The sequence below is a fragment of the Hypomesus nipponensis genome, chromosome 6, assembly GCF_054491055.1.
Source record: "Hypomesus nipponensis isolate SF chromosome 6, ASM5449105v1, whole genome shotgun sequence".
Lineage (NCBI taxonomy): Eukaryota > Metazoa > Chordata > Actinopteri > Osmeriformes > Osmeridae > Hypomesus > Hypomesus nipponensis.
Genome location: NC_140366.1, coordinates 14076126 through 14102597, shown reverse-complemented (window position 1 = coordinate 14102597; position 26472 = coordinate 14076126). Strand labels below are relative to the sequence as shown.

Sequence of the window (26472 nt, the reverse complement as noted above, 5' to 3'; positions counted from 1 at the left end):
TACTAGTAAAAAAAGGCTAAACTAATAAAGTGTGATGACAGGAGGCATTAAGGGAATAGAGAGAGAAAGGGGGAAGAGAGAGTGGAGAGGGAAGGTGAACAGAGAGAGAGAGAGAGAGAGAGAGAGAGAGAGAGAGAGAGAAGAGAGAGAGAGAGAGAGAGAGAGAGAGAGAGAGAGAGAGAGAGAGAGAGAGAGAGAGAGAAAGAGGAGAGGAGAGGGGGATAGAGTCTGTACCCTAGCTAGGTGAGATGGCAGACAAGCCTTTAGAGGGACACTTAATCATTAAAAGGATGACGTTTGTGAAAGTAAAGGTACATACTGAGCTACTTTGAAAGTGATGCCCCCACTTTCTCAGCAAGGGAATGCAGCAGTGTGCAACAGTGTTGTGTTTCAGGACCATGGAGAGCTACCAACTGTTTCTCAGGATTGCAGCACCATGGATAAGGTCACTCTGACTAACTGTGAGAGTTGTGGCCTGGTTGTCTGCTAAAGTAAAACAAAATTCAACTGCTGCCTGAGTTGTGTCCAATTCAGTACTGTACACATACATACACACACAGGAATGAAAGTATGCTGGCGGAAACAAGTAAAGGCCAAACATAAACTCACCCACTCACTCAATCATACTCTCTCTCTCTCACACACACACACACACACACACACACACACACACACACACTCCATTACCGTGATCAAAAGCGACCATAAGAACATAATGTGTCTGTACTAATAAACCTGGTGTTGCACTAGCACCACATGGGGAAAGACCCCCATCTCAGCTAGCAGGCATGATGAACCACAGATGTGTCGGTAACTACAGGAAAACACTGGGAGCCTGTCGGGCCCATCTGTGGAGCCCAGCCCCCACTCTAGCTACCTGGACTGGAGACACCAGAACCCCATCTGGGGTCTAACACACACACACTTACTGGGGGGATCAATAGCTGGAGAGAATAGTGTGAGGAATACAGACTGCCCCAAAGCCCACTGCTGATGCAGGAGGGGCTTGTCTTCTCTCCTCCAGCCCTCATTAGAAGGACCTCCTTCAGGCTTCTCCACAGTCTCGTCTCGACAGACAGCAGCCAGACAGAGAGATCCCCCGCCCCGCTCCCATCCTCCCTCCTCTCTGAAGAGGCCACTTGTCAAGTCTCCCGCTAGCGCCTGTACAGGACGGGATTACCAGATGGTGCAGCTTTCACATCCACTGCCTCGTGTGGAGGAACCCAGGGAACATGTTGTAGATAACTGGTGGCCTGGAGGGACAGGAGAGGCATTCGTCTCTCACTCAGTCAAACACACAAACAAACACACACTTTTTACACACAGACACACACACACACACACACACACACTTCTGAGCAATGATGGTGTTGTGTATGTCCAGATCAGGGGTGTATCATGATTCACATGGTCAGTCCCACACCTCCCCTACTGTCAGTAAAGTCTGTTTTTAGAAACATGTAAAGGCCCAATATGAACTCATCCACTCATTCAGTCCCACACACACGTATACCCCTGCTCTCAAAAGGCATCACAAAGGGAAGCTCACACGTGGTACTGGTGATGTAACTTCCTCAATACTTCCTGTTACAGCGGAATATGGGACATTCTGGGGCTTTTAGACCCGTCCGATGACAGCTTTTCCTCTCTGGGACAACATGGCTGCTCTTGTTGTTATGTTTGTCTGGTGTTGAAGAAGCCAAGATTAATCACTCATGCTTCATGTGGGAACTTTCCCAAACAACCAGCTTCTCCATTGGAGCAGAGAGCAGAACTGCTATTTCTGTCCTTCAGACCGACACACTCACACGCTCGATTTTTTGCTGCCGGCAAAATGTTCTGGAAGATCTGAAAGATAAATGGCTTTGTTCTTTGCCGCCTCTTGGCATGAAAGTATTTTTAATATTTACTATTTTCCCCAAAACGGGGTATGTGGAATGAAACCGTTCTCATTACAGATAGAGCTTGTACTTTTCCAGCCAGGACTGTGATTGCATCTCTCTCACCCCTGCTCCCTCACCAGCTAATGGGCAAACTGCACAGAGGGAAGAACGGGGATAATGGAAGACATTCATAACCGCGATGACATCCAGGCCCATCCTGGAGGAGAGGCTGCGCTGGGAGAGCCTTTCCCAGGAACAGTGAGGGGAGATTGTGCTGGGGTGCAGGGAGGCTGGGGGTCCCTCTAGCATCTGGGCGAACTTCATTAGCGGTTGTGCTGCAGTGAAGGCACTCTCTGACTAACTAACTCCTGATGCATTCTGGGAGGAGGGGAGTGTGGGGGGGGGGGGGTCATGGACCAGGTCAGATATCCTCACACAGGCCAGAGTAATCAACTCCAGAAATACATGAGTAATGGTCAACCCACCCGTGCAATATAACCCCCACCCACCACAACAGAGCAGAGGTTAGGACAACACACAACTAGTCTGGGTAGCTAGGGCATTGTGGTTTCATTTCCTCATGAGCACACACACACACACAACCAAAACACACACACACTCAAATTCCCACAAACATGTCTCATCTGTTTACATATTTCCCAGAGTGCACTGCTCATGCCCACTGGCCAGCCTGCGCTGGTGATTGGCGGAGGGCTGAGCGGAGGAGATATGCTAATTACCCACGCTGCACTGGGCCTCCCCCTTCTCTCAAGGTCAAGCTCGCTACAGAGGGTAAATTATTCTCATTACAGTCACTGTCTCAACCACAAACCCTCACAACACCACTACAGGCGTTAGAAAACTACTGAGCACGATAAACACACACACACAGACAGGGTTTAAAGCGAACATGGTAAGTCAGCACAATGCTAACGCTACCTTCTCAAGGTAGCGTTAGCATAAGGAGACACTCCCCAAAACCGTCTGAGAGAAATAATGGAAAAACCTGGAAGATGGACGAATTTCCATGTCATTTGTTATTCCTCAACCACACCCAGCACCCCTCTCCTTGCACCATCAACCACACCCTTTCCATACATCGCCAGTCTACCCGGCAACAAAGACCTGTGCGTATGTCAACGATGACAAATAGAAAGAATAACGACTTTGAAAAACTTTAATGACGTTCCATTGCGTTTCCCGCGTCAGTTCAACCAATCAGGGCCGTGCATGGGCTAGAAGGCTGGAGAGGATTGCTCAGGGCAGCCAATCAGACGTGAGGAAAGGAGTCTATAAAGCTCTGTCAGATTAGGTGCGCCAGTTCCTTATTGTGGATTTATGGCGAGCGTCCGGCAAGGACGGATGCAGGTTTCCCTGCATGCCAATGAGAGCCAGCAGCGCCAGATCACATCACACTCCATTAACCTTCCCTGAGAGTGTGTGAGGGGTGGTGTATCAGCGGGTGTGTGGGTGAGTGTGTGTGTGTGTGTGTGGGGGGGGGATGAGTGTGTGTGTGTGAGTAAGTGTGTGTCGTGCCCAGGACTAGACCAGCCTAACCTTTCAAGCTTTGTGACCAAGCACAGGTCTATTAGAGATTCTGTCTCTTTCTCTCACACACACACACATACCCAGCAGATGAAACACCAAGACTTAACAAGAGCACACTTGAGGGGGTCACACACACACGGTTCACCCCTCCGTCCTGCCTTCCCAGGTCCTTCAGTAAGTGGTGCAGATCGACAGCTGGCAGAGCTACAAACAGGTGCTATTAGAGCTCTCCCTTTTAACCTACTCCACTCTTTAATTCTTTTCCCTTCTCTCTCCATACCTTCCTTTCTTTCCCTCCCTCCCTCTCCTCCTCCTCCTCTCTCTTTTTGTACCTGCAGTGATTAAGAATGGCGAGGAGACCCTCCCCATCTCTCTCTCTCAGGTGCAGGACGTGCAGTGATGCCAAATGTGTGCGGCAGAGGATCACTCTGTCAGAGAGTGGAAAGCAAAGAGAGAGCGAGGAGGGAGAGAGAGAGAGAGAGAGAGAGAGAGAGAGACAGAGAGAGAGAGAGAGAGACAGAGAGAGAGAGAGAGAGAGAGAGAGAAAAGAAAGAGAAGAGAAGGGAGAAGAGAGAGTGAGGAGAGCGAGGAGAGAGGAGAGTCAAGAGAGAGAGGAGAGAGATGACTTCACTGTCACAGAGCCAAGGTTTCGAGCGACATGACAAGAGCGAGGTTCCTGTTCAGTAGGAGAGTGACAGGGTTCAGGGGTCAATGGCCTCAACACATTCACACTACAGCCTAATAGTTTAGCAGTCACCTTCATCCACAAACAAATGCTCTAACCACTGAGCTGTCACCTCCCATGTGCAGCTGACACCAAGGTGACTGGCCTTCACTGTGTCTGCTGCATTCCTCATGTACAGCCAGTCAGATCTTCTCAACTTCAAGACCACAAAGATGACATTGAGATAGCTACAAAACGTTGATGAGCATCTGCAGATGTGCTTGATTTGATTTTGAAGTCAAGCAAAACCTGGGCACTTCAAATATTTTACTTTGAATGAAACTAGTCCCTCTTTTGAATGTGGACTGATTGGTATTTCATGTCTTTGCAATCTGTTTGATATTTCTGTTCCCTGCTTTTGAACATTTTATCAATCCTTCTAATTGTGAAGTAATTCTCCATCACAGTGATTTCTGTAAGATGTGTGATGCTAAATACAGTACATTCTCCACTTTACACAGACACAGTTGCCTGCATAATTCCTCTGATCGTTTAAAATACATTCAGAGGCAAATCTTTTGAACATCCTTTTGGGTGCATGGAGGAATGTTTCCTACTAAAATATGTATACATATAAAGATGTTGTGTTGTTCAGTTGTGTCAGGTAGGAAGATTGTTTCAGCTTGATGCAAGATAACATTTCATAAACAAGTTATCTCACACAGAATAAACAAAGAGAAAGGGAGCGCGGAGAGAGAGACAGACAGAGAGAGAGAGAGAGACAGAGAGAGAGAGAGAGAGAGAGAGAGAGAGAGAGACAGAGAGAGAGAGAGAGAGAGAGAGAGAGAGAGAGAGAGAGAGACAGACAGAGAGAGAGAGAGAGCCAGAGAGAGAGAGAGAGAGAGAGAGAGAGAGAGAGAGAGAGAGAGAGAGAGAGAGAGAGAGAGAGACAGAGAGAGAGAGAGAGAGAGAGAGAGAGAGAGAGAGACAGAGAGAGAGAAAGGGAGCAAGCGAGAGAGAGAGAGAGAGAGAGAGAGAGCGAGAGCGAGAGCGAGAGCGAGAGCGAGAGCGAGAGCGAGAGCGAGAGCGAGAGAGAGAGCGAGAGAGAGAGCGAGAGAGAGAGAGAGAGAGAGAGAGAGAGAGAGCAGGTCACAGTGTGGGGATGTTCTTGTCAGGTTGTGTCCTGCGGTCATGACCGCGCTATTACAGCCCATAATATCAGCTCTGGACGCAGAAACTTAGGAACGCACTGTACAACCTACGCACACACGCACGCACACACACGCATGCACGCACAGACACGCACACGCACACTGATGCACGCATGCATGCTTGCAGTACACACTTACATACACACACACACAGATGCACACACGAGCACCCACCACACATGCATGCACAGATGCGCACACGCACATGCAAACGCCCGCAGATGCACGCCTACATGTTTGCGCATACACACTTAAACACACGCACATACAGATGCGCACACACACACACAACTGGTGGAGTGTGCAGTGGTGCGTGCCAGCATCCACTGCTTGTTTGAGGACACTCGTGGCCCTGGGGAAAGCTTTAGTGGTTCTAATGGTACCAGCCAGGAACGACAGCAGCAGAATAAGGTCCAATTTGCAGTATCTGTGGACTTGCTAAATTGGATCTTAAAGCTTGTGAACACAATGGGTGATGGTGGATAATGTTACGTAATGTTGATGATAATGGAGGAAATAGTGTTCCCTTCTTTCTTTGTGTTCCATCAGTTCCTCTGTTTATCGCTTCCTTCAACCCCTCCCCTCTGCATCTTCATTTTTCTATCTCTCTCTCTCTCTCTCTCTCTCTCTCTCTCTCTCTCCCTCGCCCTCTCTCCCTCTCTCTCCCCTCTCTCCCTCTCTCCCTCTCTCCCCTCTCTCCCTCTCTCCCTCTCTCCCCTCTCTACCTCTCCCTCTCCCTCTCCCTCCAATATGACGCCATAGCGGTTAGCATACACCAGCTAAAACACAAAACCATCAGGCTTGTCTCCATGCTCCAGTCTCCCTTCCTCACTCCCCCTCTGTTCTCTTTCTCTCTCCCTCTATCATCCCCTCATCTCTCTTCCCTCCATTTGTCCCCTGTCACTCCCTTAGGCCCTGTCTCTCTTTCCTCCTCATCATCTCCCCCCCCCTCCCTCCCTTCCTCTCTCCCTCTACAAACTTCACTAGATCTATCCTTCCCACCCTTCCTTCGTCACTCTCCTCCCCATTTCACTACATCTCTCCCTGATTCCCTCCCTCCTCCACACTGCCCATGTGGCTGCGAGCAGCACTCTTTATTTAATGACATTAATTAATTCTTTCTGCCCTCTTAATGAGCCAAATCAGTCATGAGCCAAAGAAAGCAAGCGGGTGAAAGAGAGAGAGAGATAGAGAGCATGATTCACTCTGACCAACTCCCTACACTAATTCACCAGACCATGCACATCTTTCAGCATGTCTTGAATGCCAACACACAACCTATATGCTTGCACTAATAAGGCCACTACAGACAACACACAGCACACAGCACACACACACACACACACACACAGTAAAATAAGTCAACACACACAGTAAATTGGTCACCCTTTCTTCCATTCCAGAACAGCGTTCCACTGTCCAAGGCTCAGACATACAGTATATATTTACTAGCCACATTGCAAAGCAACCACATTTCAGCTACCAGACACCCTAAATCCCAAACCACCACATCCACTACCCCCGGCCACCTATTCTCCACCTTCAAACCACCCCAGCCCCCCTACATACACCCCACCCCCCACCCCCCAGCTGAACGGCTAATGCAGTGGGTAATGAAGAGCTGGGATTGGCAGAGGGATTAGAGCTCCAAACAGGCAGGGATTATTCCTGCGCCCGCACTTCGACAGCACGGGAACCCTCCTAGCGCCCCCCCCCCCCCCCCTTCAAATGCACACACACACACTCACAGAACAAAGACATGCCAAAACGGAAGGAGAGAAGGGGAAAGAGACGAGGACAGAGAGGGGCGGAAGAGAGAGAGAGAGAGAGAGAGAGAGAGATAGAGAGAGCGAGGAGAAGGGAAGACATAGAGAGAGAAGAAGAGAGTGGGGAAAGAGAGAAGGGAGAGGAAAGAGAAAAAAACACTGCACCATTTCACCTCCACCTGCTTCTAAAACGTGCTGTCTCTCCAAAGAGAGTGAGGTGAGCGAGCATCGCCCCGGCGACAGAGGAGGTGTAAACTAGCGAGTCTGAGGTCAGAGCTGCTGCCTGACAGGTTTAATTGACCCTCTGTATTGTTGGAGAGTGATTAGGCCGCGTTGGCGCTAGAAAAACAGAGGCAAAACAATGAGAGAGGTCACCTTCACCCAGCTGCTAGCACAAGCCAGAGAGAATAGAGGAGAAAATGACTCAATTACAGCCAGCCTCACTCACTGATACAGCACAGAGGGAGAAAGAGGGGGAGAGGGAGGAAGAGGAACACAGAGAGAGGATCAGAGAGAGACAGAGAGGAACACAGAGAAAGGATCAGAGACAGAGAGAGACAAAGAGAGGAACAGAGAGAGGGAGAGAGGGAGGGGGGGGGGAAAGAGCAACAGAGAGGAACAGAGAGAGAGGAACAGAGAGCGAGAGAGCGAGAGAGAGAGAGAGAGAGAGAGAGAGAGAGAGAGAGAGAGAGAGAGAGAGAGAGAGAGAGAGAGAGAGGGAAATAAAAACAGGGAAGGAGGGGTTTAGCAAGGAAATGGGAGGAAGGAGAGAGAAAGAAGGAGCGAGGGAGGGAGAGCGGGAGAGCGACGGAGAGGGAAGGTCTGTGCTGTCCACTGTCACTAACTGTTTCCAGCCAGCAGATACTCTAAAATAAGATCACATTCTCCAGGGCTATTCTCTGACATACAGACCAGAGAGAGACCGCCTCTGGCTTGGCAGGTCCACCACCACAACCACCTCCTCTTGAAAACCACCGACACACACACACATTTTGAATGAAGTTCTGCTTAACTTACTTAACTATCAGCAGATAGTGTGTGTGCGTGTGTGTGTGTGTGTGGTATTTGATGTGTCAGAGAGGGCCGAGGAGAGACACTCCGGACATGCAACTAATATCTATTACAGTGAGATCCAGCTCTCTCTTATAGGCAGAGTAATCCCCTCACCATCCACACCACACGCAACCGTGGCAACCAGAAAGCTGTCCCCCACACCAGGGTCACCACAACTTTATAATCATTTCCATGATGACTAAGCTCTCTAGAACAACACGGACATCCATACATCATAGGTTTGAGTTTCATTTTCTTTAAACTTAGCTTTGAGGCTCTTGACTTTTTGTTGACATGGCAGACATGTTTTTCAGTGGCAACGTTCTGCCATTTTTTTATGCTCTCAAAGACAGCCGGGTTACAATGCAAACCCTCACACTTCCCCAGGTTTACTTGGATAATCCTGTCAGTGGTGAGACTTCTGAGGTTCCACGCTTCACCGTCCCTCCACTCATTACCTCTGCAGTTGTCTTCCATGTTCGTTATTCACTGACTCCTACCGGTGCAGAAATGTGACGAATGTTGATCTACAGTGACGTAAATGTTGGATGAATTCAGATTGAGGTTGCATTGTAAAATATTGGACCACATAGGAAGTAGCCCAAATCCAAATAGAAAATTCCAGATTAAATGCACTTTGGGGTGATTACACTGTCATCCAGGTAACAGCCCTGTGTGAGAGGAAAGCATCTGATTGGTTCAGATGAATCAGATCACATTCAGCTGCAGTGTGAACGTAGCTGACCTTACAAGCTCAGATCAATATGACAGTTTAACAAACATATGATTGATGATTCATAATGGGATGTGACCTGGGAATATTAACTAGAAGGACATGGTGATGGTTTACAGCAGACAGGTAGTATTTACTTCCATCCCACACCTCCATCTCTCTATCCCCCCTTCCCTATCTTCATTTTCATCTATCCCTCTCTCTCCATCCCTACATCTCTCAATACCTCCCTCCCCATTTCTCCATCATCCCCCCCAAAAAAATCTCCCCCCCTCTTAAACTGGCCCCATTCTGCCAGGAAACACACACCAATTACTTAGCTGGTGTTGCCTGACTGAGGGCTCGACAGAGACCCATCATTTAACCATGAGACACTGTGGATTGTTCATCACTGTTAGCCTTTTCTCTGAGACACCCACACTCTCTCTCTCACACACACACACACACACTCTCACACACACACACTCTCTCTCACACACACACAAACACACTCACATAAACACCTGTGTTGACAGACTCACAGAAACGCCGTACACACACTTGGATGAAGGGTGTATGGCAAGGTCAAATGGGGATGGCTCGAGCATCTGCCTGCAGATCTAACTCTTACCATCTCTGAATATCACTTTTGATGTGAAGTTTGTGCTAAATGAATTTGTGATCCTTGTGTTAGCGTGCATGTCTGTGGCGTGTGTCACTTGTGTTGGAAGGAGAGAGAGGGAGAGTTTCCAGGGGAGATATCTTCTCGGTGAGTCACTTCTGAACTCTATATGGTGTCAAGTCTCCGAGTCGTCTTTCACAAACTTCACTCACCCAATCAGAGGGCAGCCAGTCTCTCACACACACACACGCACACACACACAAATCACTGACTCCATCTCCAACATACCCAGATCTCAGTGACTAAAACCAACAAGCCAAACCAACAAGGCCCTCCTTCCCACCACCACCTCCCTCCATCCTCCCTCTCAATTAAATATTCAGATGTATATGACCCCAGGTTGAGAGAATATGACAGCAGCACCTGAAGTTGATGGGAGAGTTATCTTGAGGTGACGAGATGACTCTCCCAGTCTGACGTATGTGTTTCCTCTTTATATATAGCCCTGCCCTTTTTCTGTTCCTCTGGAAGAGGAGGGGAGGGAGGGAGGGAGGGAGGGAGGGAGGGAGGGAGGGAGGGAGGGAGGGAGGGAGGGAGGGAGGGAGGGAGGGAGGGAGGGAGGGAGGGAGGGAGGGAGGGAGGGAGGGAGGGGTGGGGAAAGGCAGAGGGAGGGATGAAGAGATGGAGAGGGAGATGTAGAGGGAAGCAAAGGGAGAGATGGAGGGATGCGGAGGGAGATGATAGAGGGATGGGGGGATGAAGGGAAGGCCCTGACAGCTCTGCTCTGGTGTCCCAGGTAGTAGGACACACAGCCTGGCCCCTAGGGGCCCCTGACTAAACAGAAAGCACGCATTGGCTGAGTTGTTTGTCAGTGAGAGAGATGTTGTGGCAGCCTAATGATAAGATCCTAAGGCATTCATAGTCTATACCCTCTGTGAGGAACAGAGGGCCCTCTCCCTAACTTCCTCTCTCTCTCTCTCTCTCTCTCTCTCTCTCTCTCTCTCTCTCTACCTGGCACTCACTTTCTCCATCTCCCTCACCTGCCTGCCACGTCCCCTCTCTCTTCCTCTTTTGGCCTCCTCGACCTCCCTCTCTGCATCCGTTCTCTCCACCTCCCCTCTCTGTATCTATCTCTCCATCTCTCTCTCTACCGGCTACTGCTTCCTATAAAGAGAGGAGTAGGGTTTAATCAGATGCAGCCCATGGGAGTGACAGAGTTCTGCGTTCACACGTCAAGGCTGTGACATTGACCGTCTCATCGCCTCCATGCTGATGTGCCGGAGACCATGTACAACACACACACACACACGTACACACACGTACACACACTGTAAAACTCCCACGTGGGGGTGTGGCAGTGACACGAGGGTCAGGAGCAGGTGGGGCTCGTCTGCGGAGGTATGCAGCCGCAGAGCAGAGAGAGGACTGCACCGCCTCCTTTTCACATCCGATACATTCCCTGTTTCGACCCCACGATTCGGTATCGAATATTTTCCAGCGATACACATCACTCCACCCCCCCGCCTCACTGACGCTCGGTTGCCATGGCAGCGCTGTCACGCTCCAGAGCGATATGGATTTTCTGCGAGAATAAGCCTCTCAGTCCTTCACTTACACACTCCTTAAAGGATGTATGGCGACACACGTGCTCTACACGCACACACTCACACACACACACACTTAAGCACGCACACTTAACACACTCCTGTGTGAGTCTTGTTATAACCTATGATATAGGAACACAGTTCACGCAGCTACAGTACAATACACCCGCAGCCTAACACCGCGTCCTGTCTCCTCCCTGACACAACCATAATGGCTTGATCATGAGCTCATGATCTAAACATTCCCGTAATTATCTACTTGACAAGGAGAGGAGCCTTGAACGTCTCTCAGAGGAGCCTTGCACGTCTCTCAGAGGAGCCTTGAACATCCCTCAGGCTGGCCTGCCCCTCCCCCAGTAGCGGAGGATATCTGCGGCCTCGGCATATTTCTACACTGCCGTTTGCAGCCAATTAAAACCCAGATTAGCAACTCACGTATATCCATCAGGTCATGGAGGAAGGAGGCACAGGAGGTTTGATCCGGCCACAACACAGGCAAGACCGAAGATCAAACGTGGCCTTCAAAGAACAGTCAACCAGCCAGCCATCTATCCAGCCATCTATCCAGCCATCCGTCCAGTCATCCAGGTTATCAATCCGTCATCCAGTCATCCATCCAGCCAGTCAGTCAGTCAGTCAGTTATCCATCCAACCAGCCATCCAGCCAGTCAGTCATCCATCCAGCCATGCATTACTGTGTGTACGTAATGTAGAAAACATAAAACGCAAAGGAAATATAATTCAGTGCTCACATGACATTTACACGTTCTGGAAGTTAGACAGCATGGGCTACCAACAGGAAAACAAACATCTCTGACTAACGTTCAAACACATGCTGTCCGTGTGTGGAGGAACTGTATTTGTGTGAGTGAGTGAGTGAGTGAGTGAGTGAGTGAGAGAGAGAGAGAGAGAGAGAGAGAGGGAGGGAGAGAGAGAGAGAGAGAGAGAGAGAGAGAGAGAGAGAGAGAGAGAGAGAGAGAGAGAGAGAGAGAGAGAGAGAAGAAGGAAAGCGAGAGGGAGGGGGAGGGAGACAGAGAGGGAGAGGGAGAGATGTTGACAGATGACAGGGCTAGGCCGTATCAAAACCCACAGCAGGGGGGGGTCAGGAGGTCACCGTGCGTCAGACCTGCCCTGACGCCAACAGAGAGCTGGCCACTCAGAGGGATGGAGGGATGGAGATATGGAGGGATGGAGAGATGGAGGAAGTGAAAGCACGATGGACACAAAATCGTTATTGAGGCAGATGGAAAAGCGAAAATGGACATTTGAACAGAAGGGGTGTGTGTGCATGTATGTGTGTGTGTATTCTTTGTGTGTTTGTATTGTGTGTATTGTGCCTGCTACCACTCTCCTGGTATGCCATGTTTGTTTACCTTTTCCTTAGTGTGAACATCTCTGGCTGACTGAGCCATCACATCAACAGATGACACAGTCACAGTGCACAAACACACACTCACACACACGCACACACACACACACACATACACACACTACACCTCGCCACACATACATGCATTCAAACCCTTGTCACACCTCAGGAATGGTCTCTTCAAACAGAGCCTTCTCTAGGTAAGAGACCCAGCACTGTTAATACCAGCCTTAAGAACGCACCTTACACCGTAAAACCATCCTGTCGTAGAGGAAGCAGAAAGGTTTAAACGGGAAGAAGGTCACTGTCTTCTTTGTGGGTTCCTGTGTGAACATTCTCTACACTCAAGTCTGTCATAACATCACAATTTACTCCAGTGTGGAGGTCTAAGCCAGTAGAGACAAACACAATTCCTGTTAACAGATTAAACAGTCGGTTTTGACACTGGCTTAATCATCACAGGTATAATGATGGTGTGTGTGTGTGTGTGTGTGCCATGTGTGTGTGTGCAAACCAAGTCAAACAAAAAAAGGCAAATATGGCCAAGTGAGATTCCCTCCCTCCCTCAATCCCTCAATCTCTCTCTCTCTCTCTCTCTCTCTCTCTCTCTCTCTCTCTCTCTCTCTCTCTCTCTCCTCTCTCTTCCTCTCTCTCTCTCTCTCTCATCTCTCTCTCTCTCTATTCTCTCTCTCTCTCTCTCTCTCTCTCTCTCTCTCTCTCTCTCTCTCTCTCTCTCTCTCTCTCTCTCTCTCTCTCTCTCTCTCCCTTTCTATTCCCCTCTCTCTCTCCAGCCCCTCCTCCCCTTCTCTACTCTACAGTGGGTTATGTAATGCAAACGCACTTGTGATCCGTGAAAAAGAGGGAATCAGTTTTGCTCGGTTGATCCCAGAGGTCAGGAAAAAGAGAATGTGGAGAGGAGAGGAAAAAAAGGAAACACAACACATGTGGGAGGGAAAAAAGACGAGTAGAAGAGGGTGATGTCTTATCTTCTCATCTTCTCCATGCTAGCATGGTGGTAGCGTCAAGGGCTAACACAATCCAACACGCCGAGGCCTGGCGTTGCAGAGACACATCCACATTCCTTTCTCCACAAAGGCAGAGGAGAGAGGGACCAAAAGAGAGGAGAGACAACACAGGGAGGCCAGACACAGACGTCAGCTCTGTCCAGTAATGAAGTCCACACACCGAGAAGGGTAGTAGAAGGGAGAAGGAGAGAGGTAATAGAGAGAGAAGAAAAAGAGGGAGGGATGAGAGAGAGCAGAGGGGAGAGAGAGACATCAGGGAAAGCCAGAGAGAGAGAGAGAGAGAGAGAGAGAGAGAGAGAGAGAGAGAGAGAGAGAGAGTGAGAGAGAGAGAGAGAGAGAGAGAGAGAGAGAGAGAGAGAGAGACATCAGGGAAAGCCAGAGAGAGAGAGAGAGAGAGAGAGAGAGAGAGAGAGAGAGAGAGAGAGAGAGAGAGAGAGAGAGAGAGAGACATCAGGGAAAGCCAGAGAGAGAGAGAGAGAGACATCAGGGAAAGCCAGAGAGAGAGAGAGAGAGAGAGAGAGAGCACAGAGAGAGAGAGAGAGAGAGAGAGAGAGACATCAGGGAAAGCCAGAGAGAGAGAGAGAGTGAGAGAGAGAGCACAGAGAGAGAGAGAGAGCACAGAGAGAGAGAGAGAGAGAGAGAGAGAGAGAGACATCAGGGAAAGCCAGAGAGAGAGAGAGAGAGAGAGAGAGAGAGAGAGAGAGAGAGAGAGAGCACAGAGAGAGAGAGAGAGAGAGAGAGAGAGACATCAGGGAAAGCCAGAGAGAGAGAGAGAGTGAGAGAGAGAGCACAGAGAGAGAGAGAGAGCACAGAGAGAGAGAGAGAGAGAGAGAGAGAGAGAGACATCAGGGAAAGCCAGAGAGAGAGAGAGAGAGAGAGAGAGAGAGAGAGAGAGAGAGAGAGAGAGAGAGAGAGAGAGAGAGAGAGAGAGAGACATCAGGGAAAGCCAGAGAGAGAGAGAGAGAGAGAGAGAGAGAGAGAGAGAGAGAGAGAGAGAGAGAGAGAGAGAGAGAGAGAGAGACATCAGGGAAAGCCAGAGAGAGAGAGAGAGAGAGAGACATCAGGGAAAGCCAGAGAGAGAGAGAGAGAGAGAGAGAGAGAGAGAGAGAGAGAGAGAGAGAGAGAGAGAGAGAGAGAGAGAGAGAGCAATATAGTGACAGAGAAGAGAGGAATCAAAGTGTACTTTGCAGCAGGACTTTGAGGGGATAATTAGAGAGTGTGACTGCAGAATAAGTTCCAGCCATAAGCCCCAGAGTATAGGGATTAGGTAGGAGAACCTAACCCATTCTGCCTTCCCCTCTCTCTCTCCTTCAATCACCGTCTTCCACTCGCACCAAAAACCTCCCTCCTTCAACCCCACTCTGTCCAATCTAACACTCTCCTCCACAACCAAAGTCCAAACTCACTGCCTCAATCGTGTCAGTATTTTCTCAGTCCCTCAGGAGAGTCCTTCTATGTCGCTGCTAAATTTAGCGCGAGCTAACTCTGCAGAAGCACATACAGTACAGTTCCTCTCTGCCGTAATCCCTCAGTCATAGAGCAGCCCCAAGGCTAGGCTGTCTTGCACAATGCTCTGTTGGATGCTCTTCAGCTCCGTAGGAAGATGGAGGGAAAAAAGAGGAGGAAACTGAAAGCTACAGAGAGGGAAATCATGTGGTAACAAGTCAATGAACACAATCTGGAACTTTCCATGAACGCCACAACTAGAACGGGATTTGACCTTTAGCCAGAATGCTAATACAGCCAAATGCCAGGGAGCAAGGGTGCATACCAGCATAGCAAGGCTAAGGTTAGCACTACGTAGCAAGGCTAACCAATCTAGCGCTACAGGCTAAAGTGCACATATAAGGCTAGCATTACAGGCTAAAGTGACAAACACCAGGGTTGTCAACCGTTCTGTAAAACACAGAATAGTCCCATAAAGTACAGAGTAATCCAGAAAAACAAATATGTGTTTGTATTCAACTGAATGTTTCAAGAATCAACACTAGGGCACATAGTAACCTAAGACAACTAAGGTTTGCACTACAAGTTAGCGCTACAGTTTAAAGTGCATGGCTAAGGCTAGCGCTACAGGTTATCACTACAGGCTAAAGTGGAACACGATGCTAACTGGAGCACAGCCCTGGTGGGATGCCACTGTGTTAGCCCGGATGTGAGTAATAAGCCAAGGTGCTCCGTATTCACATTACAGATGTGTGGCTGGACACGGCTGGCTGACGCACAGAGTCTTACCCCTGGGGGCTAACCCGCCTCTCCAACTACTCACCATCACCCTCTCCTCCCTCCCTCTGTCCCTCCCTCCGTCCCTCCCTCCCTCTGCCATCCTCCTTCCTCTCTCACTCGCTCTAACATCCTCCTTCCTCTCTCCCTCCCTCTGCCATCCTCCTTCCTCTCTCACTCGCTCTAACATCCTCCTTCCTCTCTCTCCCTCTCTGTCCCTCTCTCCTCCTGCCATCATCCTCTCCTCCAATCCCTTGGCCTATTTCATCATCCCTCTCTCCCTCCCTCCACCATTCTCTCTTTCCCTCCCTTTGGTCTTTGTCCCCCCCCCCCTCTCTGCCGTACTCCTCTTCTTGTCTTTTCTCTCTCACTCCTTCTAAACCATTTGCCAGATAGCAAATATAAAAAGACATTCAGCTGCATTCTCTTGGATGTGAGACAGTGAAGGCCTGTGTTTAAGCTTAACTGAACCAACATGGAATTACGAGAGTCTCTGATGTGTGTGTGTGTGTGTGTGTGTGTGTGTGTGTATGCATGTGGTGTGTCTATCTCTGATGTGTGTGTGTGTGTTTCATGTTTCCCATTCCAACATGTATATGTATAGACATAAAGCATCACAATCCTAGACTGCTCTAACTGTAGCCGGAGGCTTACACACACACACAGAGACAGACACACACGCACACATACACACAGAAACCGACACACAAACGCACGTACAAACACACACACACACACACAGACACCCCAACACACACTTATAGAAACACACTTACTAACCCACATCAGATTATGCATACTGAATGAATAATGAAACAAAGCCCTACATTACTATGCACAAGCCATCCACATGGCCCAACCTCCTGGCAAAATGTCAGGTCAAACTGTCCAATCAGCTCTCATTAAGTTGAACCCCAGTGTAGTCGGTGTCACAGTAGATTCAAGCATGTCCTCAGAACCAGGACACACACACACACACATCAGAGACAGACACACACACACTTAGATTAACTAACCCTCACCATCCACCGTGTGTGTGCTTAAAGGGCCTTATGTAAGATTATGCGTAACACTGTACATTAATTCAGTTATGTTGTGTGACACAGCAGCCCAATCCTGGCTGTGCCTTCACTGTCTTGTCGGCCCACTCCCTCGCTGATCCTCTGTGTGATGGAGAGGGGACCTGGCCTCTGCTAGAACATGTATCCTCCTCTCTCTCACACACACACACAGGTATCAGCTGTATGCATATTATTACATTGACCAGCAGCAGAATGATACAACAGTGCTTCACACAGCAGAAGGATAGAAGGAAGATAGGAGAGAAGGGAGGAGAGAAGTACCTTTGTTTCTGCCTACAGAGGATGACGTCCCCCGTTGAGAGAAGCAGGAGGGAAGGAAGGAAGAGAGGAGAAGAAGGGATGAACCATTGTTTTCTGCAAGTTACTGCAGGCAAACCAAAGGACGCCTCCGTGCAAAAACGGTGATGCTCGAGCAAACAGATTGGGTTCCCTGGTGAAGGAGCGGGAACACCCATGGCCTTTAAACACACACACACAAAGACATACACAGACAGCTACAAACGCACATAGACACATCACAAACACACACACACACACAGGCTTGTATGATGCACACTTGCAAACACGACATGCCCACACATGGCGTGCCGTGGAGATGAGCAGGAGGGTCTCCCTGTGATGCGAAGAGCAGGGGCACTGACCTTGGTTAAACCCTAGGGGCTGCTCACACTGTGTGTGTGTGTGTGTATGTATGTATGCATGTATGTACTGTTTGTGTGTGTGTTTGTATGCATGTATGTGTGTATGTAGGTGTGCGTAAGCATTTGTATGTGTGTGCGTGTCTGAAGTGAGACATGTAGGAAGTGCTGCTGTGTTTGTGCAGAGGGGTAAGCCAGGGCCTGTCACATGCAAACAGATCACCGTGGATCGCCCTGAACAGCTCCCCGTTTACCTCCCCCCCTGCCTCACCTACATCACACTGCCAACCCATTGTTCACCCAACCTCCCCCTCCCCACCTCCCTCCATGTCACTACCTCCCCCTACCTCAGCCTGCTTCTGCCTCTCTGTCCCCTTTCCTCCTCCTCTCTCCTGCTCTGCTCCCTCCTTCTCTTGAAGTCCTCCACACTCCTCTCCTCCTCTTCCCTCCTCCTCCTTTGACCTCTCTTCCCCCCTCCCCCTCTACTCCTTTGCTCTGCTCTCCCCCTTCCTCTCTCTCCTCTACCTTCCTCCCTCCTTTCCTCTCTCTCCATCTATCCATCTCTCCTCTGTCCCCCTTCCTCTCTCCTCCTCTCTCTCCACCTTCCTCTCATTCTCCTCTTCTTGTCTTTCTCATTTCCTCTCTTTCCATCTCTCCCCCTTCCTATCTCCTCTCTCCCTCCTCCTCCTCTCTACCCTCTTTTCTCCTCCTCTGCTCACAAGCAGAGCCTGCCTCTCCCTGTTAGCTCCAGCAGTAATCCAGCGATAGTTATGCAACACAGAGAAACCTGGAGAGGGTGAGGAGAACATGCCATGCAAGCCCTGGACCCTGCCATGACACACACACAGCGTCACAGGCAGGTAGAGGGGGAGAGAGAGAGGGCATTGAGAATCACACACAGAGGGCCAAATCCATGCCAGGCAGACGGCGAAGAGCTAGAAAGGGGGAGAAGAAGAAAAAGAGGGCGTACCTTGCTCAGCCTTTAGATGTGCCAACCCTTGACATGGAGAAAAAGAAAGATGGAGAGATAGAAGATTCAGATCACCAACACACCAATACAGCTGTATTGTGATTGTGCATGCTTCACCAGTAGGTGAACCATGGTTGTCACACCCTTGACAAAGCTTCCCAGAGAGCACAGGAAAGCTTTCTGATAGAAATGGCTTAGAAGTCAGATACCAAGACAGATAAACATCATCTACCATAACAATTATCACATGGATATTGTATTACATAATACACTTAGACATCGATTATACTATCACTACAACTAGCTGACAGTTTTTGATTCACGAGTGTTACAAATATATAAATAAATAACAAATCTACCTTAATATATTAATAATATATATTATATATATGTTTTTTTTTTTATAGCATTTCCATCTTTGCCCTGGTCTGCTCAGAACTCACCTGGTTTCCTCTGGATTACCGCTGAGGTAGAGGAGGAGGAGGGAGGAAGGCAGAGAGATGGCCGACATTAGCAAACACACTGGCTTCTTTTGCATGGGAGCTATCATGCAAACAATCAACACACAATTAAGCAGTTCCTGTCATGTAAGGGCCAATAGGTGTCCCTGTACATGCCTGTTTAAAACTCCTGTGGAGAGAAAGTCAAACTCATCTGTCCCCTGGTTTCAGAGGAGCAGATTGTTATTGTAATCAAACAACTCTTTCACATAACGAATATTGTTAGAGACATAATATTCTGCATCATCATATGCCACAAAGTTCCTCACATACACCTAGATGCATAAATCCAAGCTGTTTTTTGGACAGCGCCAGTGAGAGGCCTCTGTGGATTTATGAGGTTGTGAGGTTTGTGGATCTCTGGACGCCTCCCCCCCACCCCCCCGGTCCACCCTTCATTTCTATGCCGACCCAAATCCACACTCTGGATCCTCGTTGTTTTAGGGGGAATGCACACTGTTTACTCATAGTAAAGCTCAATTTTGTATCTTCACGGGAATAAAATTGCTGGTTTACAGCTCTTGAAGTGCTCTTAGGGTCACCCCTGGAGGCACAGACACTCCAAACAAACACACCACTTTATCTACACCAGTCACGCATCTTAGCTGCTAGCGTCAGCATAGCAATGCTAAACTACAGCATTCCCATAGACGCCAAGCCTCCTTTCCCTTCCTGGACTGGCGCTGGGTGGTAGTTAAACACACTTTTCATTCCAGTGTGCCTGGAGAGCAACTCGCAGGGAATTAAACTGATCATAACTGAAGTGGACTGTGTTAAGACGTTTAAAGAGCTGGGTAATACGCAATATAATTTATTAATTTGACTCAAAGCAATTAGCAGCAGAGCTGTGGTCTCAGACCGGACCGGGCCTGGCTGGTCTGGAGGCCAAGGATTCATCTGGACTGATAGCGGCCCGGTCTTTCTCTGTTAGATGGATTTCCCGCTTCTGGCAAGTGGTCATATTGCTATGCTAATATGCAGGCGTTCAAAATGGCCACCCGGTAATTTCAGACTGAGCTGGAGGAGTGTGTTACTGTAATAGTCTGCTGGATGGGAGCCAAGCAGAGGAGATGTACTGTACTTCTGTACTGTAACAAGACGGCTGGAGAGACTCGAGAGAGACCACACAGCCTCTCTCCAGGCAAACGGATATTTCTTCAACCGGTTTGTATTTTGTCTGCCCTTGTGTATGTGTGCATATTTGGCTGTGTGATCAGCATGTGTGTTTAGATCTGTGTGAGTGTGCAGCAGGCATGTTTGTGTGTGGGCATGCATGTGTGTGTTAGCATGTGTTCATGTGTGTGTGTGTGTGTGTGTGTGTGAGTAGATGGTGCATGCAGATAAAGCCTGTACCCTCATGTGGAAGAGAGAAGAACAAGCCAGTGGGTTGAGGAGGACATGTGGTGTGATTGTAATCCCTGCTCTATTCTACCAGCCGCCCCCTGCTCCAGTCCAAACAGCATTTCCCGACTCGGGACTAGACACAAATGCCCTCTGCGTTAGAATCCGGCAAGTCCCGCGCTTTCCTTTTTTTCCCTGACCTACTTTTATAGTAAGATTATTGTAACTGTCATTTTTCCATGTATGTTTATTAATCCCACGGCTAAGCCTTGAGGCATCGTTTCAGCACTTGTTAAACAGTTTGCTTGCCCCAGCCATCAATTACTAGTGTTTTATCGGGAGATGACGTGCAGTTTTTATAGAAAAACGCGCCATCACCTTCTCATTACAAATGGTGGACGTCGGTTTGTGAGTTGGATCATAAGTTCATTGATATTCATGAAACAATCCTGTGTCTTAATTAACCTTAACCTTAAACGCTAGGCTACGTAGCCTATTTAATCTTAATTTTGAACCCTGAGGTTTGGAAAGATTTACAATGTCAGATTAGGGTGGTACGAGGCACGAAAACAATCTAAATTGTTCTATTTTAAGAATGAAGAATCATGACGACGGAAGTCCCATCGTGCCCACCTTCAAAATGACTCGATACTCAAATCGATCATTTCACTTTGAGTAGCAACCATGAAACCTAACGAATATATGCCGTTATGACGCTCCACTGTAGGCCTACTGTGTCGGAATTGAGCTGTGCGAGAACAAACTGTGTGATCTGCTCCCCTCCCTGACACACTTAACCGCTGATACGTCGTGATCCACATGGGCGGACAGATTGAACATGTGTTTTAAAGCCAACTGTTTATTGTTTTAATCTGCTGGGCGGTTTAGGGTTGAGGCTGCAGCAGTTCCAGCAGGCTACTGTAGCACTGAGGATGCGGTGATTGTGACGGAGGTGGAAGTGGATGTTAGCCGGAATAACACATGCATAGTCAACGGGAGGTACTGTAGCGTAGGTATGCTGTCCCTTTACAAGCCCTAACCCTCCTCTCCTGAGGTCCTGTCACACAAGAACTGAGATCCTAAATCCAGCCCCCATCCCGAGCCTCCAGAACCATCACTAGACCCATCCCTAGTCCTAGCCCTTGCCCCTTTCCTAGCCTCAACCACAGCCCTTCAGCCTCAGCCCTAGCCTCAGCCCTAGCATCATCCCCAGCCTCAGCCAGGGCCCAGACTAAATGCTTCTGAGGCCCAGTCAGCCATCTGTCCGCTGAAAGAGGCTCGAGGGTCTTGGATGTGAGAGGAAGGCTTTTGGCCATGTATCCAGCCACACACTCACCCTCACAGGTCTGACAGATTGCTCTATTTACTCATTAAGGCAAGCAACAAACGTACACACAGAAGCAACGACTCTCACAGAGCCAGTTAAAACAGTTGCTCCTCTCATCTGCTAACGAGCGTGTGCGTGTGTCCAAATCTGTATGACCGAGTGTGTGCGCGTGTGCCCGACCGAGTGTGTACATGTGTGTGAGTGCCGAGCATGTGTGTGTGTGTGTGTGAACGCGACACTAAACCTGCAGCTGCAGGAGAACAACGGCGTGCCTGATAAACCGCAGCAGCAGCAGCACTACAGCGGTCGTAACACGACAATACGACTCCCCGAGTCTGAGCCGTCAGTTTGAATTTACGTTTGTATCTGTCCCGTCGTTTCCTGGGCAAATTAGCCATTTCTAGTCTCATCATCCTCCTAATTATTGTGCCTCGTCTCCATGGTGCTATCAACAATCAGCCACATCAATGAATAGGAGGTAGAGAGAGAAGGGAGATGGGATGGGAGAGAGATGGAGAAAGAGAAATGCATCAATTGGAAACCTACGTCTCTCTTTTTCTCATTTGTTCTCTCTCTATCTCTACCTCCCTCTTTCCCTCTTTTATGACACGAGCCTACAGCCAGGAAGGCCCAGTGTGGAAAACTGAAGGAACAGACCCTATCTCACTCTTTCCCCCTCTCTCACTTTCCCTTTCTCACGCTCTCCCTCTGTCTCTCTCTCTCTCTTTCCCACCACGTTGCTGCGGTGTCTCTGGCCTAGTGGCAGCATTCATTCTCTCCATCACCAGGGATGCTCAGCGAATCAGAAGCTGCACCCCGAGGCATCAAAACGACCCTCTACTTAGCTGTCAGGGCCAATCACAAGAGGACCTTTTAAATCTGGGTTGTTTGAGCAGAGGGGTGTCAGGGAACCCCTGTGAGCCTGCCAGCAGCTCTCAGAAGACTGACGGTGTTTCCTCCTCGTTCCTTTGTTGGCAGAGACGAGAGGAGCCGGGGTGTGGAGGAGGGGGCGGGGGCGGGCTGGGTCAGACAGTATGTTTGACTGCACTGTTCTGGACAAGGCTACAGGGCTGAGGCTGGGACCTTGGGTTCTGCAAACGATCGTTTTTTAGAACTGGCTTTACTAAGATTCAAGCTATCCTGACAGTGTAAAATAAGATTTGAGCTAAATGTAACCGATCGTCAATCCTACATTGAGTATTAAAAAAAAAGAGCAAAGAGATCAAATAAGATAAATAAATAAATAAATAGAAGCGCAAGAAATGTACGTAAAACATGAGTCATTATCTGAGCCCAGATGTGAGTGTTCAGTGTGCATTCCCCTCTCTGATTCAAAATGGAGTCATCCTTCAGCCATGTCTGTGACATAGCCAGGCAAGAAGTGGGTCAGCAGGGAAGGCATTTCACTGGGGGTCTAAATCACACACTCCCCTCACCCTGTAGAGCCCAGAGAGACAGTTGTGTAAGTGGATGTGTACAGTATTTACCATGTATTTGTATTTCTTTAGAATGATACATTTATGAATTATAAGTTATTACTGGTAAAGGAGAACAGGTAGCCGAAAAGCTATTTGTCATTACAGAATGGTTAACAGTGGGAAGTTAAGATAACATGAGTGTTGGTTTTAACCAACTATTGGGTTTTAGTAAAGATTTCATCAGAGCGCTGCATCTGAAAAAGGTAAATTTATCAGAAAAGGGAGAGCAGAAAGATGGAGGTGTTTTTTTTAACAAACCAACATGTACCTTTAGATCTCTGAATCACTTTCAGGAGCTGAATATAAGAAAAAACATTAAAAACGGAACGTTGTAATATGACACTCATAGGCATCTTTGTACCACTTTTTTGTGAAAATAAATAAACGAGAAAATGAAATACATATTGCAGACTCACTCCCAATAATTACAGGGTAAACATACCTTTCTGTGAACTCTGCAATAACCACTTTCACAGTAAAGTACAGGTCAAGTATTCCATTCCAGCTATACCCAAACTAGTAAAAAATATGCAGGCTAGATTCTAGCTAACAAAATATTTTTTGACATGGTTAAGTCACTGAACCACCTCCTTTACACATTATTTCCTGGACTTTGTAAACTCACATTGCTCATGAAGTTAGACCTGGACTTCTGAGAAAAGTGCAACACGTGTGTTAGATATTATGAATTCTCAGAGAAGCTGAATCTGTTTGGCAGCAGGTGAATTAACTCATTAACTATGACTGAAACAAGAGAAACGTTTCTCCTTAATCCATAATGCAAGCACCCGAGTGCAGAAAATTGTGTTTCTCCTTCTCAAGAAGCATGTGCTTAATGTACGAACAATGGACCACACACCCAAACCTAGAGTTATTTCATGGTGAGATTTAAATGCTGGCCACAAAGTTCCAGTCATGCCGTGCGCTCCTTAGACAGAGTTAAGGATGTTAAGTGTCACCCTACCTTCTGTGCAGTATCGACCTGCATATCCGGTTTTGGAACAATCGCAGAAGGGTTCTCCATCCGCCAGCGAGCAGCTGCCTCCGTTCTCACACGGGTTCTCCGTGCACAGACCCATCATCTCCAGACGGACCTTCTGACTGTCGACCAGCGTCGGAACCTTGTTGCCGTAAACCAGATCGGTGATAACTCCCCTGAACGGAGGCAGATCCCTGATAGAGGGCAGCGTGATGGCGGAGGAGCGGATGTCCCCAGGAATGCCCCCGAGGAACAGGTCGCTGACGATCTTCATGAACTGCCGCTGAGGCCGCACCTCATCCGCCTTCGTCTGCCCATCCAGCGCCAACACAGTTCGCAAGTTGTGCCGGCTGACAGTGGCGAAGTGCCAGCGACTGTCGTTTACCATCTTGTCGGAAGTGACCGTGGTCTCGGCGCAGTCCACGCTGAAGCGCAGCTGCAGCTTCCCCTCGGTCACTGTCACCAGCAGGAAGTCGCAGTAGCCACCGTCGTCAAAGTAAAGAACCAGGGCGTCACTTGCGTCGGTTTTGAACTGAAAGGTGAGGTCACTTCTGGTGCTGGCGTCCCAGCGAAGGTACCTGGCCCACTGGCCCTCTGAGCCGGGGAACTCCAGACCCCAGGATGCCCCAAGTAGGAGACCAAGCACAAGCAGCACACGCTGGGGAACTTTAGTGGGATTCATGGTAGAAAAACGGCAGTTAGGGGTCAGAGGTGAGATATCTTCAGAGGGACGATATCATCAGGTTTTTGACAATACCTCAAGACTTAGTTCAGGTATATTCCACAAATGTGATTTTTTTTGTTAGGACCAAAGCATAGTATCGTTTTGAGAGCAATATAAATTGTATGTTGCTCAAGTTGATGAGACGGGTACTGTGTAAAGACATACGACAAACAAATGCTGATTTTCCACTCAAAGTCTGTTCATTGAGCTGTGAAGAAATATCCTAATTTCCTGCAAATGAGGATTGGCTGAAACTGTTAGCTGAAGCGATCCTTGTCGTGTTCTGTCAGTGATTGCGAGGACCCTTGGAAGTGTTTCCTTTGAAGCGACTTCCGGGTGTGCAGCTCACAGCCTCCATCTTGGCTGCAGGTTCAAGTCCACGTCCCATGGTGTCAGCTCATCCAACCGCAGCCACGCAGATGGTGAATCTGCAACCAACACAAACACTATTGTTACCATCTTACAGAAACTCCCATCTCTACTTCTCTGAGTACTCGCACTCGCTGGAGAGAGCAGATTGACTTTGAAACATGCACAGCATGCGGCCGCCAAAGCACAATTTCCGAACCCAAGTCAATAATTGAGCCTAGTGCACCATCATGACAATTGCTTTTAACAGCCTACATAAACAAATTCATAGTTTTAAATATTTATGTTCCACAATCACGAGAGATTTTAGGTAAATGCAGAGTTTAATCACTCATTGAGGTCATTAAATGGTGTTTACGAGCACTTTACTTTAATACTTCTGGCCATGTCTCCCCAACAACCCTTTTTATTTGAAAGGCTACTGGTGTTTATCATAGACATATAATTTCCCTCGCCTTACTCCAATGACAGCCAAGGCACAGAGATAACAATTATTGTGACATGTCACATGAATCCATGAATAGCAAAGGAGCAATCAATAGTTAGATAATCATTTCCTGTTTTGTGGTTAAGTGAGATCCATTGAGGTGAGGCTGAACAGGTGTTTACCTCCCCATCCTCTCCTCCTCTCTCCCCTGGGCCTGCTACTCACTGATAAATATGACTAATTACTTGGAGCCACATTCCCCCTTAATTTGCATTTCTTTGGGGTATTAAAATCATAAACAGCTATTCATAAAAATGTTAGGATGCTCCCCCACTTCACAGAAACCCGTAATTGTCAAAATCTATGTTTAGGAAAGTGTTTTGAGCACACACAAACAATACCATGGATATTGCTTTGCTCTTTTTTAGACACTGCATCCACCAGTCACGACTCAAAGGCATTCACTTATTTTTTAATAATAGCCTTACAGAGCCCGTGGATGATTCATAGCTAGAATTGTACATGTGTATGTACTCTTCTAGACCTATGCCCTCTCGGTTGTTCTGGCAATGTGCTCTTCCCCAGACAAAAGCCATCGTCCAATCATGGTGACACCAGACCACAGTGCAACACAATAGGCTCCTTACCCACCTGCCCTGAATAGTTAATTTATCTGCAGCAGGCTGCTATTGAGTTCTAGAAACCGATACCTATGCTAACACAGTGTGTTGGAGTGTGGTGTGTATTCTCTCTGACAACACTGAGATGTTGCCGTGTGTGTGTATTCTCTTTGACAATGCCAGGATGTGTTGTTAAGGTAAGTCCAAGAGTGAGCTGACCCCATACACAGCTGTGACTGGATCCACCAAGGTAAGGCATGTTGTACTAGATTAGCCATCTTACCTGCATCGTCCTCACTGCCCTGGTGTTAATAAGCCAGGGGTGGTGGGCCCATGA

General features: G+C 48.3%; 1 protein-coding gene across 8 annotated transcripts in view; it reads right to left on the bottom strand.

The window, feature by feature from the left end:
- Positions 1-24677, bottom strand: part of nrxn3b (neurexin 3b) — a 204809-nt gene extending 180132 nt beyond the window's left edge. For 2 of the 8 annotated variants that reach the window (XM_084699950.1, XM_084699952.1), the window contains exons 1-3: positions 23981-24677; positions 18814-18834; positions 18371-18397 (exon numbers count right to left, since the gene is read on the bottom strand). In XM_084699950.1, coding sequence (XP_084556076.1) covers positions 18371-18397; positions 18814-18834; positions 23981-24677 — 745 coding nt within the window. Of the gene's footprint in view, positions 1-4248; positions 4257-8504; positions 8619-9915; positions 9951-17023; positions 17036-18370; positions 18398-18813; positions 18835-19522; positions 19554-21543; positions 21569-22237; positions 22259-23980 lie in introns of all 8 variants that reach the window. The other 6 variants (XM_084699951.1, XM_084699958.1, XM_084699953.1 and 3 more) reach the window with 6 other exon arrangements.
- Positions 24678-26472: the final 1795 nt, after the last annotated feature.